The sequence below is a fragment of the Notothenia coriiceps genome, unplaced genomic scaffold, assembly GCF_000735185.1.
Source record: "Notothenia coriiceps isolate Sejong01 unplaced genomic scaffold, NC01 NC01_scaffold00038201, whole genome shotgun sequence".
Lineage (NCBI taxonomy): Eukaryota > Metazoa > Chordata > Actinopteri > Perciformes > Nototheniidae > Notothenia > Notothenia coriiceps.
The window spans coordinates 387,034-407,846 of record NW_011370902.1 but is presented as its reverse complement, the minus strand read 5'-3'; the positions used below and the strand labels follow the sequence as shown (position 1 = coordinate 407,846).

General features: G+C 42.6%; 1 protein-coding gene across 1 annotated transcript in view; it reads left to right on the top strand.

The window, feature by feature from the left end:
- luzp1 (leucine zipper protein 1) overlaps positions 1–20,813 on the top strand; it is a 46,170-nt gene that overhangs the window by 13,759 nt on the left and 11,598 nt on the right. The window contains exons 2-6 of the mRNA XM_010797592.1: positions 2,904–2,961; positions 15,075–15,419; positions 15,556–17,803; positions 17,950–18,509; positions 18,607–18,786. Of these exons, the coding sequence (XP_010795894.1) occupies positions 15,288–15,419; positions 15,556–17,803; positions 17,950–18,509; positions 18,607–18,786 (3,120 nt within the window). The 5' untranslated portion in view covers positions 2,904–2,961; positions 15,075–15,287. The remainder of the gene's footprint in view (positions 1–2,903; positions 2,962–15,074; positions 15,420–15,555; positions 17,804–17,949; positions 18,510–18,606; positions 18,787–20,813) is intronic.

Below are 20,813 nucleotides of genomic sequence, written 5' to 3'. Positions count from 1 at the left end.
CCCCTTGTCCCTCTCTCTTTCTTTTTCTCTCTCTAGGCATCCTGTTCACTGTGTTTGATTTGGGCATTCCTTTCCTCCCCGAGCAGACAAAACAACCCCAGACCTCTCTGAACTGCAACCCCCAGTGCACGCACACACTCACACACAGACACACATACACACACCACATATACACACTCTCCCTTCTGCTAATCACACACAGGAAATGGGCTCACATGCAAACGAGGCCCGCCTGGCCAGTGGAACCCAGGATGGAGTTTCAGGCCATGAAATGTTCTCCAGTGGAGGAAATTGAACATGATTCTCTCTCTTCCCCATGATTTCATTCTTCTTCACTCCCCCTCTTGTCTTACTCTTTAAATGGAGCCATGTTGCCGTGAAACATCTATAGCCATTGAAACAAACTGATGGACACATATTGGTGAATATACCAAGTTCTGTAGGACTTATGACGCAATATGTTGGAAGTTGACTTGACTTGATATTTTAGGGTACGAGACAGATCAGTAAGGTTGAAGCACTTCTTGCTTCCAGACTGTGCATGGGTGTGTGCAGCCGTGTGTATGTGTTTGGAAAGTTTATTTGGAAAGTGTAAGCCTTAGTGCTTGAAAACCATAAACTGATAGCTTATCAACTGCCTTACATTATATGTGGGATAAAGCCGTACTCAAAGATAACACGATTCAATGTTTATGTAGAATGAAAAGGAAGAGAAGTTCATTTCTGCTCCATTTCGCATCAAAGTTTGCCGTTTCAGGTGAGAAAGATTGACACACTCACTGGACAATTCTGGGCCAGGACTAGTCGTGTGTTTTTTTAAAGTGGTTTCTTCTATGAGACAACTGTATAAATACCAGAAATACAGCCTTCACCAACGATGCAACTTATAATATACTAGAATAAAAAATACTTTAATCAACTCTGTGATTTCTATGAGACAGATACAGACCCTGGAGGAAGTGCCCCCTCACACCGTTTCAGTTTATTCTGCTGAGTAACATAATGAACCATCCCAACCTGACGTGTACGGGGGGACGACGACGAGTGGAAGCAAAGGATGAGAAGGAAACAGCTGTTTTCAGTTTTGCTTGGTTACGTGTTGGCTAACTGTCTGAATGAATAGCCCAAACCCCCCCCCCTGCACACACAGACACGCACACACACACAACCCAACAACACATACAAACACAGACAAACATGTGGTCTCTGGTCACCAGGGTATTTGGTGTCATCTGGATTGCTAAGAATGCGTCAAATCTCATTTGTGAAATCACATATTTTCATTAACAACGTGGTTATTGATTACACAGTACACAAAAAAGCCGGCTCTGCCCTAAGCAGAATTATACGCTTGGTTAAGTCCAGCGAAGAAGGGTGGTTTTGTAGCGTGAGAACGTCAAATGATTCAGCAAAACCTGTGTGTCCGTGTGAGGCTCTACCCTCATGAATCTAACATGACTGCAGCAGGACTGTCTCCTCTCTGAGAAGAGAGGATGTGGGAACAAACAGAAAGGATGACACAGAGAGGAGATGAGAGTGGCGGGAGCTCCTACAGACCCGTGGTTTCTGTCCATCAGAAGCTACTTACTGCACATGATAGGGTGTCTTTGAGCACATCACTTGTCTCTGCTTACTCAGTTCAACTAAAGTCAAGACGGAAGCCTCTTTCTGGACATTTTCATTATTTTAGAGCAAAAACAACGAAGTAATAAACACAAAATTAAACGGCAACTATCTTTGATAGGCTATTCATCTTAAAAGTCACGTTCCAGCTGCACAAAGTGAGAGTCTGTTCTTAGTCTTTTGTGGTAGTTTCAATATAGTTGGGTTTTGTTCATTTGAAAAAACAATCAATTTAAAGTCAACCTATTGGGAGGCCGAAAACATGTGAAGCTGATCAAAATGAATGAAGAAAACATGTGGAAACTACATTTTCCACTTTTCTCTGACACTTTATAGACTAAACGGGTCGTGTTTTAAGTGCATAAATAATTGAGCACGCAAGTATTGTAAGCTGCAGCCCTACATGCTTTAATGCCACTTTTTTCCTTTTCCTCCTTTCATTAGTTAGTGCAAATGTCAAGGTATCAAAGCTATTTTAACACTAGGCCCACTTATTTGCTTTTTCTGGAGCTTTTCAACGTCTCACACCGACTTCTTTAGCAGATTGAGCCTGCTTGGATGCGATGAAACTGTAGATGTTCCCATTTGATATCATATTGAGCACTTGGTGGACTTGATAGGTTGTCCTTTAGTGTATGTAATGTTTCTCTACCAGTGTCCTGTTGCTGCTTACAGTTCACAGGAATGTTCCCTTCCTCCTTCGGCCGCCCCCCTCCGCTCCCTCATTTCTTCCCCTCCCTCCTCTTCCCTCTCTCATCCTTTAAATTCAGTCCAGACTTCAGCCTTAAATCTGGATTCTCTGCGCTTAACCAAACATATGGAATGCTACTGTAGTGGAATGCTCCAAGTCTGGGCTGTGTTCTCTGAGTGTGTGTGTGTGTGAGTGTGTTTAACCATGCTCATGTTTTGAAGCAGATGAGGGCTTCTAGGATGATTATGATAATGGTGTGTGTGTGTGTGTGTGTTTGTGTGCCTCCCCACATAACTGAATAGGGCCTTCTGTTGTCGTGGCCAAACACTGCCTGTCTGCTCATGCATGAGTCTATTGCAAAGCCTTCCGAATGCGTCCCATATCTGAGCAGTGGGCTCATTCTTTAGCCCGATAGCTTGACTGTGGACCATCTCCCCCACAGTGGCTGCATTGTCAGCCCGGCGCAGGCCCGGGGTCGCTTGCCAACTAGAACAATGGTGAAAGATGGCATGAGTCTGTGTGTCTTGATATTATGATGACCAATGATGTTTTCTAACCTTATGCCCTGCTTTTGTGTTTTTGACCACAGGATGGAGACTTTGCAAAGAGGCGCTTAACGTGTGACAGACAAAAGGATGCACTTAAATGTAAGTTATGCCTTTCACGCCTGACAATGCTGCGCTTTAATGTTGTTGTTTTGTTTGGGCCTTTTCCCCCCGACAATGTAGACATGGGGAAGAGAACAAGAGGGGTATGAAATGCAGCAATGCTCCCCAATGCTGGTATATGTCGGTTTTATGTAGCATTATGCCAAGACGCTCAATTTAGTAAAGTAAAAGTAACACACCCTATAAGACCTTGAAAATATTCAGAGATCTCTATAAAAATGTATTAAACATTTACGGAAATGTTTTTTGTTATGAACTTCTCTCCATCTTGAGATAACTTCCCAAGAATGTTACCGCACTTATCTGTGTGTAAGGCCCAGTATTGAGAGGGAGCCAGCAGGTGATTAGCTTAGCTTAACATAAAGACCTTGAAACAGGATGAAACGGCACTATTTAAACAACTACCAGAACTTTGAAAGCTCACATGTCATTTATTGTTAATGTACAGAAAAAGTGGATATGAAAACATCGGTTTGCAGTTTATTTATCTCCCTGAGCATTTCCAGTCATAGCGCTGCTTGTCTGGAAACACTGATATGAGGACAAGACTCCGGGAAGTATTTGTGTTCGCCAATGAATAGTTACAGCATGTTACTCCCCCCCAACCTCAAACTGTTGTTGTTTTACTTTTTAAAGATAGCCAGGCCAGCTGTTTCCCATTCTTCCAGCAGCAATTGAATGAAACGGTAGCATAATGCAAAGCTACGATAACGCGCTCCTTGCTCTACAAACACAGATATTGGAGTAGGCGAGTAGAAAGAAAGGAAGGAGAACTAAAGCTCTAAGCAGCGTTTTAAAACCTAGCTACCGTACTATATTGTGTGTTTAGCAATCAGACAAATTCAATGATTCAATATCCTGAATTTCAAATGTCTCCTCTGGCCCACCCTTCTTCTCGTCCTTCACTCCTCCACCTCTCCTTGTTCCTCTCCTCCTCATCCTCTTCCTTTACTCACCTTTTCCTCCTTTCCTCTCCTCCCCCTCCTCCTTCTCACCTCTTCCGCCCCTCCTCTGCTCTTTGTGAGTCTGTTTCCTGTTGGGCACAAACGCCGGCGCCACATTTCCTTCCATGTAGCCCGAAGTTGCACAGGAGTGGCACACATACCAAACTGTATGTATTCTGTACATATGGGTCACTGCGCTTATGCATAAACATTCACACAGCTCTCAGAGACAGCAGCTGGGGTGTGTGTGTTATCAGACCAGGTTAGTCAGCAGAGACAGTATATGTGTCACTGTCTTACCCTGTCTGCTCGGCTGTCGGCTCCCACAACAGTTTAAGGTCAATATGTGTCCAAGGCGTGTTCTGTGCGTCTTCACTGAGCTGCATTTACATGCGTTTATTATTCCGGATGCTAGTTCACATCCTGCTTCAGCTGAATTCATCCTAAATAGTCTGGAACTAACAAAAACTATTAAAACCGACAGCAAAAACAGGAAAAGGGGCTTCTCATTTCAGTGTCCTGCAACTAAGTACACATCCTACTCTACTTGAGTTTGTTATAGTCAGGAGGGATAACTGCATATAATGCATTTAAGAAAGATACTTACATTTAAATTACTTTGACATTTTTGAAAACATGCTTATTTGCTTTCTTGCTATAAGTTGAAAACAATGGACAGCACTTGTGCCTGGACCAGGAGACAGTTAGCTTAGCCTTTAGACTGGCAGCATGGGGAAACAGCATTCCTGGCGCACGGCCAAGGTCTATTTTACACTTCAGTTTTGTATTGATCAAACAAACAAGATACAAAGTTTAAATAAGTGAGCTTAAACTGTTTTGTTTTTTTGTTGCATTAAGGCAGAGCTAGGATAGCTTTTCCCTCTTCTTATCCTACTGTCTTGTGATTGTAGCTTCATATCAAGCATGCATAAGGGGGAATCACTCAGGAAAGCCATGGTATAACATGTCAGATATCTAGTTTAATAGAAAATAAAACAAAGAATATTAAATATGTAAAGGCCTGAAAACTGAATATCTGCCCTCTTTTGTATCAAAAAAATCTAAGATGAATAATCAATTATCGTAATAGTTCTTGCTTGTTTTTTTGTCGACTCATTGTTTTAGATATAATGCACAATACTTGCTGAAAACAATAACTGTCCCACTGTCTGTGCACTAGAGGTCATTTCAAGGAATGTGTTCTCCTTTTTAGAAATTGAAGCTATCCTGTGACGTGTTCAAAACATCCAGCTCAGCCTTTCAGTCCTTTTTATTCTTGCCTCGACATACATTCACTGTCACTACTCCTTTGTTTACCTACATTATAGGACATTCCAGAAGAGCTGTATGATTCAGTGTCTCTCCTCTGACGTACAACATCATCATTTTACCCCCTACTTTCTTATTGCCCCTCCTCCCTCCATCCTGCTGCATACCTGCTGCAGTAATCCACTCTGAGGCTGAGTCACTCCTCATCCCACTCTCTCGTTCTCCCCTCCTTTGGTGCTATTACTCCCTCTATCTTCCTTTGCTTACCTTACAACATGCATTTGGCTCTGCACATTCGCTTCAGCTCTGCCGCTGCTAACCCCCCCCCCACCTCTCTCTGCTCTGTTTCTTCCTCATCAGAGAGCCGCTGAGTCTCCATTCAGCCGCAGCAGGCAGCTAATGCCAAGGCTCGTGTGTGTGTGTGTGTGTGTGGGTGTGTGTGTGTGTGGTTGTGTGTGTGTGTGTGTGTGTGTGTGGTGGTGGTGTGTGCTGTGTGTGTGTGTGTGTGTGTGTGGTGTGTGTGTGTGTGTGTGTGTGTGTGTGTGTGTGTGTGTGTGTGGTGTGTGTGTGTGTGTGTGTGTGTGTGTGTGTGTGTGTGTGTGTGTGTGTGTGTGTGTGTGTGTGTGTGTGTGTGTGTGTGTGTGTGTGTGTGTGTGTGTGTGGCTATTCGAAAGGCAACTATCCCCAGCCCATCAGAGTTGACCTGCCCTGTAAAATGGAGAAACAATCTTCACCAAAGAGTTTCATGATCAACTGTCACCTCCTCCTCTCTTGTAGGCACAAGGCCGTGTATTTGCGGCAGGAAGGCAGAGGAATGGGAATGAAGGGCAAGGGAAGGAAACGGAGTGAATGCAGCAGAAAGGGTTGGGGGATGTTTGGAGGTAGAGGTCACATGAAAGGAGGATGATGTGGACTGATTTTAAATGAGTTATATAGAACATGAGGAAATAAAATAAGGAGTAGCAATAATATTTCATCATAAAACAATATTACATGTATTAGTATGTCGTGGCAAACACATTAAATTAAAAATACATTGATCACATGAAGTATACCAGTTGATTTCTAAGTTGTGTTATGTGCCACAGACTTTTGCTTGATTTACAATCATTACCCCGGTCCATCTGGGATACGCGTTGTACAGAGTGGATGTGAGGCATCGTTTTCACCATAAATCTCCCCTCACTACTCTGATAAGCATGTTAATGCATTTGTACGCCTGGTGGAACCTGGAGTGTAGTCACATTTCTCATTTTTAGTACACAGCACGTGGCGATCTTCTGATTGTAAATGAAACAAAAAGTTTTGTAAAAGTGTGACCTTCAGGTTTTACCATTTCAAGTTAAGCTAGAAAGCAGTCAGTGGGTGTTATTGCCAAGGCTGCACAATCCTCAAAAAGTGTTGAAAAACATCTTTGATTACATCTAGCAGGAAATCCTGGACCAAAGCTGACCAGAAAACAATTCACTTGTTTTTCAGATTTGTGTGTTTTTAATACACCACGCTACTTCAAACAAATGGTATGGCAGGGTGTAGGTAGGTGATGTGCATTAGTCTGTCATTTTCTGTTCTTATCACTCTTTAGCTCACTCTTAACTTTTGTCTGTCTGCCTCGCCTCATTCTTTCTGTGCCTGACTCATACCTGTTTGTACACACACAGACAGACAGACAGACAGACAGACAAGTGGCATCATGTTGTGATGTTTTCATGTTCTCTTATCGGTGTGAAGCGGTGCCACACATTCCTTCCCGAGCAGTTCACCGTTGCACGTGTGTGTGTGTGGGTGCACTTATTCAGTCTCATAAAGTTCTTGCTGACGTCTGTGACACCTGAGAGTGCTTGAGCAGCTGTTAGGCATTGCTTTAAATTGGTAGCTGGTGTTGTTGATTAACGAAAACGCTGTATTAATGACAGGTCAAAGAGTTTGTCTTCATTTGAATTCTTTTAAGAGATGCCATTTTTTTTTGTGAACCTAACCGTCAGCTTTTGATTGCATCTCAGAATCTCTTCACGTCTACACCCTTTTTGAAATCAAGGGTTTCAACAAGGTATGAAAAGTGAACCTGAGATCAGAATCAGAAACTGGTTTATCCTAACAGGTGCTCTTTTTCTTTTTCCCTCTTTCTCTTTTCTCTGATTGTCTTTTCTAATCCCAGCACATGAGAATGTCTCGGCATGGTTGTGCAGTTATGTATCCGACTAGAGTCTTCCTGTCTATCACTTCACCACCGGGACTTCCCGTGGTTTCAGTCGACAAGATAGCATCACAAGTTAATAAGGCTTACTGAGCCTTAGTCTGAAAGTATTCAAATCTAAATGTAATATTCTTGTTTTTTTGTGCACATAACCTTTATGGACACATGACTTTGATTCATTACTCACAGAGCATGACTGATTATTTCACTCAGGTTACAGTCTGATCATACCATATATGTGCAATTGTTATTATCTCATTTGAATTGGAGTTCGTTTTTTTAAAGCACCTATTATTAACGTTTTATTGTCTCCATATTTGAGGTTTCCATTACTTTTTTGTTATGCATTTAAAACCACACTAATAAGCTCAATACATAATTTTTATTTCCCACATTTTGGTCGGACTGATCTGGTTCAGCTCCATGTGGGTTGGCTGACCAGGAGAATCTGCTCTCCTAATCAGGGCCTCACTCCTGTTTGCCCCAGTGCTTTGGGTCGAGTGTTTTTCATGTTTACAGTGTCAGTGACCTCTGACCCCAAACACAGAGGGCTAAGGGCATGCGTTTGGAAATATTTCAAGGAAACATGGCGGAAAGTCACATCGGACATCTCTGTGTTTTCATGAATAACAAGAGCATTGCAAGGGTGTTTTTCTTTCAAGTGAGTCTCGCATTTATTCAGAAAGTATTTTATGTATTTATTATTAATAATAAATCAGTCAGTTAGAGGACTTGTTAGGGCTTCTCAATTAATCGTATTTTAATCGCGATTACGATTATGGCTTGCAACAATTACGAAAACAACGTAATCAAAATAAAACGATTTTTCTTTTACAATTATTACTTTTTTTTTCTTTTTTTTGTAAAATATATATTTTGTTGGGTTTTTCAGTTGAATTATACTTAAAGTTCAGGGTAGTCAACTGTTAAAAACATACTGTTCACATTTTTTTTTCTCCAATAAATGGATGTTTTCAAAGTCAATGAATAATCACATTTAATAATCGCAATTACAATTATTGACCCAAATAATCGAGATTATGATTTTTGCCATAATCGAGCAGCCCTACGACTTGTTAGTATCTGAGAATTAACTATTTTCAACCACATTTTACTCATGGTAAGAACTGATTGTGGTTTTAGATGTATTGACACTGGCGCTTCAATTATCAGTTATTCACTGAGTCAATGCAGGAAAATATTAATCTGCAACTATTTTCTTCTTAATCGCTCAAGTCAAACTTCCAGGAGGAATTCCCCCCCAATAAATCCCATCTCTTTAGCTTCAAAATTGTGAATGTTTATTGCTTTGACCTTGCGAGAGCCTTTGACTTGTTTTGGTGATCTTCCATCTGGCGTGTTATTTTCTGTGTTTCTATCAGAAATGATTACATTATGTTGCTCCAGATCCTCTTGGCTACAGATCTGCCTGAGGCCCAGCTAGCAACTAGAGTGCTGCTTTTTTTCTCTTCTTAAATTCTAAATCTAATATCCTTCCCCTGCCCTGTTTCTTGCTGAATGGGGCATGTAATCCTGTGTGTAGTGCTGATGTTTTACCAAGAACATGCTCTATTTTACTGTTAAGGCATTAGGATCAGGAGCCAGACTGAGAAGCTCTGCGGGATTTGAGTTTGATTCAACCTCTTCAAAGTCACATCTGCAATTAGGTCATAAGCAGAGCAGCCAGAAATGTAGTGCATGTGTAGAACCACGATTCACAGGTCAGACACTGTGCGTCCTCTGGCTCTTCCCTTCACTATCCCGCCCTGTCCTGTCTGTTTAACTTTCTCTGCCATTTCTTATTCCCTTCCCATACTTCCCTCTCATATTTGTATCATGCCTTCTCCTTCTCGCATATAGGCAGTGTGCTGGTTTCAAACCCCAGCAACAAGACTCTTGGTGTAGAAAGTTAGGGCAGGGACAGACTGGAGAGCCCTAGAAAAGACTCTGGAGAGAAGATTGTTCCCCTCTTGCCAAGCTTTCGAACATAAAATGGCGATAATGCTCACATAAATGTGTGTCATAGGGACAACCTTTATTCAAAGCTTTATTTTGACCACAGTTTAAATCACAATGAACTCCTTTTCTGCATAAAAAATATATAAATGAAATAAAAGGGTTACATTTGGCCCCCTCAAACTTATTTATAAATACATCTATATTTATTGTATCATTTTAGGACCCTGTGTGTCTATATGTGTGATTGTATTGCATAAGAAAATGCATTACACCATTTTCCACTTTGTAACTTACAGGTAAATGTACTGTATGTAGGTAAACGTATGTACTTTCCATTTTCTGCTGCTAACAATTATATTTATTATCAATAACCTGGGTTTTCTTCTTGTTTAATTGAATTTTAGATGTCCTTAACATATAACAAAACGCTGAAAGAAGTCCTTCACAATTATTTTCATTTTCTTTTAGCTTTGTGAGTCCTGGCGTTCAAAACCATAAAGTGCCACTGTTTCTCTTAAATTGTGAAATGAGTTTAGACACATGAAAGGAAATCCAAACTGAAATGAAGCTAAGTGTCCAAGCTGAGCATTTACAGCCATTGGCATCCAGGCCCAGGAAGAAAGACCCTCAAGAGTAATGGAGCAAAACTAGGATGTATAAACTCAGTTTTTTTATTTGCTTTCAATCTATTTGATTCCAAAAGAAAAATAAATGGTGGAAGAAAAGAAAAAGTAAATAATGTCACAAAGGAACATCTCAGCATTGAGTGATGTCGCTTTGACAAACAGAAACTGTCTGCTTTGTGTGTACAGTTGTTTTGCGGTTAACTTCTTTGTCCTCCTGTCCCATAAACAAATATATACTTCAACCAGAGGTGACATTTTGTTTACCCACTGTTTCACCACATTTCAATACTTATACTCTAAGCAGTCAATTAATTCAGTAACTTAAAGAAAAATCCAAGGAGAGAAGATATTCTGATCCCATTTCAGCTTGTCTAACGAATACTCTACATGACTTTGTTCCCTTTTCTACTGAAATGCAACACTGCCTTTTATTTCACTACCATTTTTCCAGAAGCGGGGCAAAACTGAAAGGGTGAACCAAAAAAGAAACATGTAGAAAAAAGGAACATGACAGCACAGGAAACGACAAACCGAACATTATGGGATGGGATTTTTTGTTTCTTGGGAAAGCTGAAAATGCACGCCAAGCATCAGGTCTCCACCATCTTGTGGCTTCCAGCGCCGTGCCAGCATCCATCCTCTGCAGTCGTCCCTGCTCACACTCAGGCACATACAACACACACAGAGTTCTTGTCCCATATGCAAACTGACGATAACCCCCTACATGAAGATGTGGTTGAGGGATTTTGATTGGACTGGGGCCCTTTATTAACTACCATTTATGAGGCAGAAGAGCTTTAAACCCATAAGCTCTAACGTCAAGTGCAAGAGAGAGGGGATTTTTTTTCCTCCTCTCTTTCATGGAGAGAACAAAATGTACTGAAGGCAAAAGGCAGGCAGGAAGAGTGGCTAAAGCCCTAATGATAGTGTGTGTGTGTGTGTGTGTGTGTGTGTGTGTGTGTGTGTGTGTGTGTGTGTGTGTGTGTGTGTGTGTGTGTGTGTGTGTGTGTGTGTGTGTGTGTCAGTTTGCGTACTTCAAGCTCAGTTTGCTATTGGTAGTTTAAGATAAGCTAAAGCCCCTCTGCTCTTCTAGTTAAACTTCTTTGTCCTTCCCCTCCTCTTGCATGCATCACAGTTGTATCTGTCTAGTCTCCATTTTCTCAAGTTTATTTTTTTGGGGCATTTTATACCCTTTTATTATTAGTGATGGGGAAGAGAGTCAGGAAATGTGTTGGATGAGAGGAATGACATGCAGTGAACACTCTGAACCGCCGGGAATCATACTGGGACTTCTTGCTGCCATCGGCATTTTTGCCCATGTGGTATGCGCCCTAACCACTGTACACATTGCCAACCAACGCCACTTATATCAAAGGGATTCCAAAGCAGAGCCAGTTTAGACCTGCAGATGTAGGCATTCTGCTGTTGCCCAAAGGAGGAAAAAAAAGTAATGGCTGCAGCAGCTTTTACACTCGCACCTGCAGGGAGGTGTTAACTTACAGATACAGTGTTTTTTACGTTTGCCTTGTGCTTTTTCCAGAAAGTTTCAGTTAACAAAACCTATACTTTTAAAGTGTAAAATATGAAACCTTAAACTCCAGTTGTAACACTCCCTGAAGGCAGCACATTGCAGAAGCTGTTACATTCCTCACACGTCTACACTATTGCTGCCGATAAGCGCTCTCAGTGTCCTGCTTCTCGTAACACAACAGTGGGAGTGTGAAAGGTCAAGAAGGGGAACTTCCTCTCCAGATTTCAGGAAGTGTAAGGTGCCAGAGTCAAACAGTGTTGAACTGAGAAGTCCGTTTTAAGCTGTTTTCAGTGTTCTCTTAAATGTATATGGCATTGTGAGCTTAGTTACAGATGTTTATCACGTTAAGTAGTAAAGACAATGGCAGGAATGCACTCAGTTAAATATCTGACTGAAGTCAAATCTAGACCCAGTAATGTCCTGATTCATTTGAGTTTGAACGCAGAATAAAGCAACACATTTAAACATATTTATATACTCCCTGGTCCCTGGTCCCTTTGCCATGAAGCCCTGCCAATGCCCTGGTTAGGAACGAGCTTCTGCAGAGAGAGAAATGTTGCGAGAGCAGTCAGTGGCCTGTTAAGAGAAGACGAGGCAGAGCGAGGGTCTGGCAGTGCCCTGGTTAGTCCGTCATTAGGAATGTTTCTGCTTGAAAAGGGATCGGTCCCCCTATCTCTCGCTGCTACAACCCCCTCCAGGTTTTCCATAATTATAAAACAACGCACCAAACAGGGCAATGAAACTGTTCAATTTGAGTTCAGAATACCTCAGTTACTCTCCTCTTTTACTGCGTATCCTTCCCTCCATCCCCTCCCTTCTGGACGCTCTCTAATCTGTTCTTTTCCAACCAACTTCAAATGTTTTTTTTTTGTCGTACCACAGTCCTGAAGATGAATAACACATCAAAGGAATACAGGAATATTAGAATTCATTAACACTTATCTATGTTAAGAAGTTTGTGGTCAAAGACTAAATACTGAAGTCCTCCATCATTTCTTCCACTCTAATCTACCTCCCTTCCTTTTCCCTCTACCGCCTTGTTGCATCTTCTTGTTTCTTCTCTCCTCTTTTCCTTTTCACCAGCCATCCTTTCTTATTCCCTCTTCTTGTCCCGAATGTAGCTAATGAGGCCACGGCTAAGCGATAAGTGAATCAGGTATGTTGATTGGTTTTGGCAAAGGCGGGCTGTTGCCAGAGTCGCTTTGCACGCACCGCCGCCCCTTTAAAGCGCCCACTTGGCCGTGTTGGTGTGCGTGTCTGAGAGAGATGGAGGGGAGAGATGAGGGAGGGAGGTAGAGAGCTGGCAAAGAAATAAAGGGAAAATGAAAGAAGAGGAAGGCAAAGCGCCAAGACAGGAGTAGCTGGACCTAACGAAATACCATTATTACCAACGATGAGACCCAACCAAAGCAGTTCAGAATGAGCAAAACACCCAAAACTAAAATAACCATAAATCTCTCAAAGGTAAAATAATGAAGACTGAAAATGAGAGATGTTTCACTTTTCAGTGGGTCAGAACATTAGGAGCTTTGATGTCCAAGGATTCAACTTTATCTCATGAGGCACATTATCTAAAAGTTATTCTCTTAACCTTTTAAGTGGTTGCATTTTTCCAGAACCGCATAGTGTTAGTGTTGTGTGAAGAGTTGTCATGAAGGCTGTAGCTTTCTAAATGTCTTTGTGCCAGTAAGCGATCGATGCTTTTAATGGATACATGGGGATTTTCATAGTATTTTTTACGTTGCTGGAACAGGATCAATCCGTACAGGTTTGGATCACAGCGACCACCTCAAGACAATGGTGAAAAATTGGTTTACATTTCCCTTAACAAGCCACAGCTGGGCAAAATGAAAAATGCAACCCAAAATGACTTTATTGACTAAGGTGTCTTGGCATTCAAGTGGACAGCTAGGCTAGCAGTTTTCTCTCTAACAATTTTCCCCATCTGTCTTTTTCCCTCTGCAGTCCATGTACTTTGCAGTATTTCCTCAAAGCCTTGCACTCTACTCACAAGATTACCAAACCACTAGACCTCATGAAAGTAAAGAAGAATTAAAATGCTACAACTAAATGCTTTGAGTTCACATTGTGCTTTTTCTAAAAGTAATCGTTGCCATATTGACTTTCAAAGCCTATTGCCTTGCTTTATGTTTAACAAGACATTAAATGAATTGTGGCAAGAGTGGTTTGGACTTTTTACGCCAAATGACACCATAGAATATATATGAAACTAAGCTGGAGTAAACCATAATGGCAATTTACACCTTGTTGTATACCATGTAAGCTCATAGATTAAAAGACTGTGTTCATTTACTGCACTGGTTGATGTTTTACTGCAGTTATTTAACGTAAAGGAAAACGCCAGTAGTCTTTATTTGTAGTGGTTTCTAGCATCAGAGGCAATCTTTGAACATGGTACTGTAGACGAGGGGAGAGAAGATGTATGGAGCCGGTCGATAAGTGATGATGTGTGCAGATGTTATGTCCTACCCTCTGGTCGATTTTCCCTCGTGGTCAGTGGGGGGAGCTCAGCAGAATTGAGGGGGAAGGGGAGTGAACGCATTTAAGAGGGCACACTACCTGAATCATGCATGAGACAAACGATTATAATGCTAAATTGTGCCAATTACTCCTGTTCTCACATCGCCATGCTCACAAAGTTAGTAACACATTAGAATGGCTCTAAAAAGTATATAATCAGATCACTGGTATTATTGTAATGATTAACAACGCAAAGGGACAATAAAGCTTCAATATTCTCGTTTACCTTGATAATGTGGCTTCATTGTCTGATCTTATATAATTTATTTCTGCCTGATTGGTCTCTGGACAGAGTAAGCCATTTTTATTTTTTTATTATATCTGTCCCGTGGGACCATGTATGGATGTATGATGTTGTTAATGGGTTATGTGAAGGAAGTGTGTGTCTTTGAGATGTGCTGCTGTCAGCAGAAGCAGGCAGGTCAGCATGAATCAATGTTGGATACAACAGAAGGGAGATGACAAAGTGTGTGTCTGTCTATGTGTGTGCAGGCATGTTAAAACCCCCATACTCCTCACACATGTTACCAGTACCCCCATACTCCTCACACATGTTACCAGTGCCCCCATACTCCTCACACATGTTACCAGTGCCCCCATACTCCTCACACATGTTACCAGTGCCCCCAAAAGCTCCTTCAAAAGGACAAGCAAGGTGACATACATGGTTGTTTTATAGTAGGAAGAAATTGAGGTGCGGTGTGTTTATGTTACCTTAATTCATACTTAATCATGTTCATAATAATGAATGGTCTTTTGCCAAAGATAATGTTATGCTTATTTTTTTACTTTCATATCATTAGGATTTAAAAGAACAAATTCCTTGTTACTTACAATTGTTTTAAATGAATCCATGTCTTGGTTTTTGGCAACTTGTGTTAGTCATATGGTTTGTGTCACAGCAATTAGATGGTGTGCAATCCTTCCCCCCACTTACTGTGACTGGGCTACCTTTTGAGAATGTAAATGACTGTCATTGACAAATTAGAGATGACTAAATGGTATTTCCTCTCTGCCTCCTACAGATGACAGATTTGTCTGCTTAACACGACTCTGAGGGAACTTCAAATTCTTAAAGCGACAGTGACATACACACCACCGAGAGAGAAGAGGATTTCCCCAAGAACTCGAGTGCTAGATAAACACTACCACACAAATGTGGACCTCCAAAAACAAATCTAGTCAAATAATCTGAAAAAGAAAAAAACACAACAGATAAAACACAACATTTTATAGCCATGTCTGACCATAAAGACATGACACATCGCCACCTGCGGCACAAGCTGCAGAGTCTCGGGCGAAGATTGGATGAACTGGAAGAAGCCACCAACAAACTGCAGAAGGCTGAAGAGGAGCTCCTCGACCTGCAGGTCGGTACTGGTTTACTTCAGATAGTGGTTTTGTTATTGTTTGGATATCAGAAGCAATGAGTGAAAAACGTTGGAAATAAAACTACACTACATGAATAGATTAATGAATAGTCTGAACTGTATCTCTCCTCTACAGGACAAAGTCATCCAGGGTGAAGGCAGCAACTCATCCCTGCTTGGAGATGTGGAAGACCTGCGGAAACGTCTCCTAAGGATCCAGGGTAAGGACGAGGAGGTACGCAAAGCCGAGGATCTCTGCCGCACAGTCAGAGAGAAACTGGAAGAGGAGGAGAGCCTGACACAGGAGCTAAAGGAAGAGATTGAACGTCTTCAACGGAGGATGGCTGACCTGGAGAAACTGGAAGAAGCTTTTGGCAAATGCAAGTCTGACTGCGGCCAGCTCTGCCTAAGCCTCAATGAGGAAAAGAACTTGACCAAGAAGCTCTCGTCTGAGTTGGAGGCCCTCAAAGCACGTTTGAAGGAGGTGGAAGGGTCTGAGACAAAGCTGGACAAAGCAGAGCAGGCTTTGGCCGTGGAGCTTGAGAAACTCAAAGGATTCACCCAGAACTTCATGAGTGAGCGTAAGAGGCTAGTAGAGAAGCAAAGGGAAGACGAGAAGATCATTCTAAAGCTGACAGAAAAATTGGAGCACCAGAAAAATCGCCTCGGTATGTCGGCAGACCCTGGCCGTGCAGATTTCATGAGATCACGAATTGAGGATGAGCTTTCATCCACAGGGCTCCTCACGAGTAAACTGGCTGGACGCAAGAAGAGCCTGGAGTACTTGAAGCTAGCTGATGACAACATTGGGCTCAAATCTGAGAATGAGAAGAACAGCGGTCTTGAACAGGATGAGGACAACAAAGTAAAGGAGCTAACGCAAGAAGTAGAGAGGCTGAAGAACCGTCTTAAACAGCTGCAGATAGTGGAGGGAGATCTAAAGGACTCGGAGTCCAAAAATGGCGAGCTTAATGAGAAGTTTCAGATGGAAAGAAACCGGGCTCGCCAACTGAGCGAGCAAGTGGAACAGCTCATGGCGCAGCTGGGTGGAACTGGAAGAAATGGAACCAGCAATGTGGATAAACACGGGAATGGAAGCGCTAACATTTGCCCTGCTAAGGTGCTGGAGAATGGCAAAGCTGAGAATGAAGAGATTATTGCGAAGGGAGGTTTCAGGCAAGAGAAGCCGAAATATAGGAGTGCCGCTACTGTCTCAGAGCCAAGTTCCCCTAAACACAGGAACAGGGATCTCTCCCCTCAGAGTAAGAGAGAGACCAAGTTGAGGAAAGATCCGAGCCACTCGGAGGAGAGCTCACCTAAATCTGGGAGGAGAGCTCTCAGTCCTGCTCACAAGAGTCGAAGGACACCCAGAACCCCAACTACTGCGATTTCATCTGGTAATGGAGTAGGACGAGGGACTGAGGGAAAGATAAGAGGAGCCACACCCTCTGCAAACACATCCTCCAGCGAAAGCAAGAAAGCATCCGTTCTTAGTCGCTATCCTCCAGCAGCTCATGACCCGAAGCCCCTGAGGACTGCTCAAAAACAGACGGATGGGGAGAATAAAAAGAGCAGAGTAGAAAAGGTTTCTAAATTGTACGTAGGTAGCGATAGCGAATCAAACAACTCAGACGTAGTGCCTGACAATTCCAGTAACATCAACAGTATCTCTGCTTTAGAGAAGGACACAGCGTCCGCCTCAGATCAGGAATCAACAGACCAGGTTCAGGAATCTGTCTCTGCATCAGTCGCCGGCACCTTGTCCAAAGCCAATGGATCCTACTCGGCCCACCGATCCAACGTCACTCCACTGCTGTCCAACGACCAGGGATCAGAGGGTCATTCATCTGCCTCCGAAACAGAATCTACTGGTTCAAGGCCATCTGAACCTGAGCCTATAACTGAGGTGACTACAACAACAACTGTAAGCAGTAGGACCTCAACCTCCAGATATCCCAGACCCTACCATGCCCATGACTCTCATTCGGAGGGTTCTTCTTCCAGGGGCTCGTTCGATGAGGAGCTCCACAGATCTCTGTTCCCTGAGGTTGGCCAACTGGGGCCAGCGCATACCGCATCAGGGATTGAGATCCAGCAAGTGTGCAGCCCACGCGAGGCACTGAGGTCAAAAGCTGTCATCAAGCCTGCGATTGTCGAGATTGACAGGAAGGAAGTGATGATTTCAGAACCTTTGTCTACAAATGGCAAGCCCAAAATCTCCACCAAACCTATGGTGACCACCACCAGTAAAATGACCAGTAGTATAACCATCTACCCCAATGACCCAAGCTCTTCCAGAACCAGCAGCCGCCGCAGCAGCAGTGTGTCCAGTGAACACATGCCGATCAAAGAACGCCACACCTCCACCAGTAACATTGTCATTGGTAAGTACCACATGAGGCTGTCGTGTTTAAATGAACATTGTTATGATAATATATGATTCAGTATTTATTACTACTGTCAGCTTGTTGCATTTATAAAATGTTTTACTTATTTTAAAATGTTTTGATATATTTTAACTCATTGCCAGGCCCCAGCATTGAGCACCATGGCAGCATCTCTGTCCCGTATGAGATCTCCATTCCCAAAAGTGATATCACCTTGCAGACGTGCCAGGAGGACCAGGACTATGGGATGGATGACATGAGGGATTCCTTGTTCAGGCCCAAACACCACAACAGAGTGGAGACCACCACCAGCCACCTGAGCAGACAACACAGCAACTTTAGCCTTCAGTCTCCGGACATCACCTCTGCAGATTTTAACGACACAGAGTCCGGCTTCGAAAGCAGCAGCAGCTGGAGACACCAAAGACAAAACCAGCACTCCCAAGAAGAACCAGAGTCGAAGAATGTGACTGTGAGAAGCACCTGGAAGAACCGGAGCCCAGCGTCTGTGGAGGAGACAGGCCAGGGAAGAGGGGGTGCAAGGACGATGGCTGACGGCGGGTTGGAGGAGGAAACAGAAACTGCAACAACATGGAGGGCTTACCGGGCAACCACCTTTGATATAGAAGAATCGATTAACAGTGGAGCAGGCGTTGGTGGGAATGCTGAGGCCCAGAAGGGATTTAAGCCGACCCCTGCAGAGGTGAGCTACAAAATAAATGTTTAAGACGGATGATTACATTCTTTAAAAGTAATGAAAAGGTTAATTTGTTGCCCTTTTCTGTTGCTCCCTGTCCCAGGTGTACATGCGTAGGATCAACAGTGGGACTGCTAACCCCAGGGAAGTTGATGAATCGGTGCTTCGTCGAGGAAAATGTTCAGAGAGTCCCACCATGGAAGCACGAGGCCTGGGAAGGACCGTCCCCCACACACCTGTTATCGCTCAGTCCTGGGGCCGATCCTACACACCACAACCACAGGTAGGACAATCAACTGTGGGTTTTCACACCTTTCTGCTCACACAAGATGTATTCTCTTCAGATGATGCAGGTAGCTAGAAGGTCAAAAATATAGAAGGACATTCCACTTAAAGAAAATAAATCCCTTCCAAATTCATTCCTTCTAAAATTAGTCTTTGTTTCTGCTTTTTGGCATCAAACAAACATGTGGCTGGGCTATCACTGCAGAACGTGGCTTTTAAAATACCCTTCATTGCTATGCAGGTGAAAGCATTATCCGTACCACGAATAGTTTTGTCTTGCAGATAAAAGTCCAGAAAGTACAACCGCAGGGCTGAGCTCCTGGTGAGTCCACTTTGCATGAGAGCTCAGCTTGTATTTTTCCCTGACGCCAGGCTCTGAGACTTCAAGCTTAGCACAGCAGTTCTGTAGGCCCCACTCCTGCTGCCCCAGTAAGCACAAAGCGAGAAGGGTGGGACAACAAAAAGAGGGAGGATGGAAATGAATAAGACCTCAACAGGGGGAAAAGAAGGTTAGGAAAACCTCAAGGAGAAGAAAATAGCTTTCTTGTATTTAAATGAGCCACCACAGTCTGTGTCCCTGCAAGGCAGCATTGCTATTCTACGCAAACATTCCTGAAAACAACAGTTTAAATACTCACTCCCACAAAGTCAGTGTATAAGATTAATGCGGGTTTGTGCATTGATCCATGCTTCATCTATTTCACACTGTTCAAAAGCTTATGGCTTTTAATTTGAGTTATTATCTGCAATTAGTTATTATGAGATATTTTCGTTATCTTAATGGTCGAGCAGAACGTTCACCGCTGTCAGCACAACCTGCCAAATATCTCCTGCAACACTTAAGCAGGCTTTGGAGCTACTTTATAAATAACAAATTCCTGTGCAAAGAGCCAAAGTGAGCCCACTGACTTAATGTATGCATGCCATGCATTAACATGTAGGATTGTGTGCAGAGCTACAATTCAATTAATGGAGTGTGAACGTTTATAAAAGTCTTCAGAAAGATTAGGTGATAACTACTAATGGGCTACAGTATTAACTTGTGTGTCTAATGGTATATAATATATTGTCAAATGGCTGTAGTACTGCTTACAGAGTGGGCTCCATGGCTACAATAACATGTCAGTCTGTCAGTTTGACAAAGTATGCTGGACTAAAGGCCTTTTGGTAAAGTCTCTGTTTTCTCCTACAAATAAACTGGAAGTTGCCAAGGAGACAAACACACACATGCTAGAGTGTGTGCTATCTCATCTATCATCTAAGCTAACATTTGCGAACCAGGGTTGTCTTGACTATTTGTATTGCATTAATACAGCACACAGTGGTCTGCTTCAGAAGATCATCTTGGAGGGATAATTTTTTTTTTAAATCACAATATACTTCAGCTATTGTTTATGCAAAAAAATGGCTTGAATGCTTTATTCAGAGTCTAAGATATCCTGCTATCCTTTGTTTTATTTCATAATCAACTGAATATCTCTGGGTTTAGGACTGACAATCACCTATACATACATCACCTAGACTATGAGAAAATGGGCCTTTTTAAAACTTTTTTTTTAATATTTTATTGGCCAAACACATCTTAAAGATAACCAGGAGGTAATCGGTGATACATGTAACCATTAGTTGCCTTTATAACACACACACACACACACACACACACACACACACACACACACACACACACACACACACACACACACACACACACACACACACACACACACACACCAACCAGTGTGTTCTAATCAGTGCAATATGCCACGATAATCATGCATAGAAACATACCGCTAGGCGCGTTCACACCGGAGTACTTTCCCCCCGTACTTTTCCCCCGTACTTTTCCCGTTTAGTTCCGTTAGTAGTAGTACCCCTTATGTCGCGTTCACACCAAAAAGAGTACTTAGTGCCGGGAACCTTTACCCCCATTTTTAGTGCCTGCTAGAGAGGTGGTACCAAAAAAGTACCAATTTCTATTGGCTGGGCGAATTGCAAACCACGCCCCGTAAAACTCTGAAAAGTTTT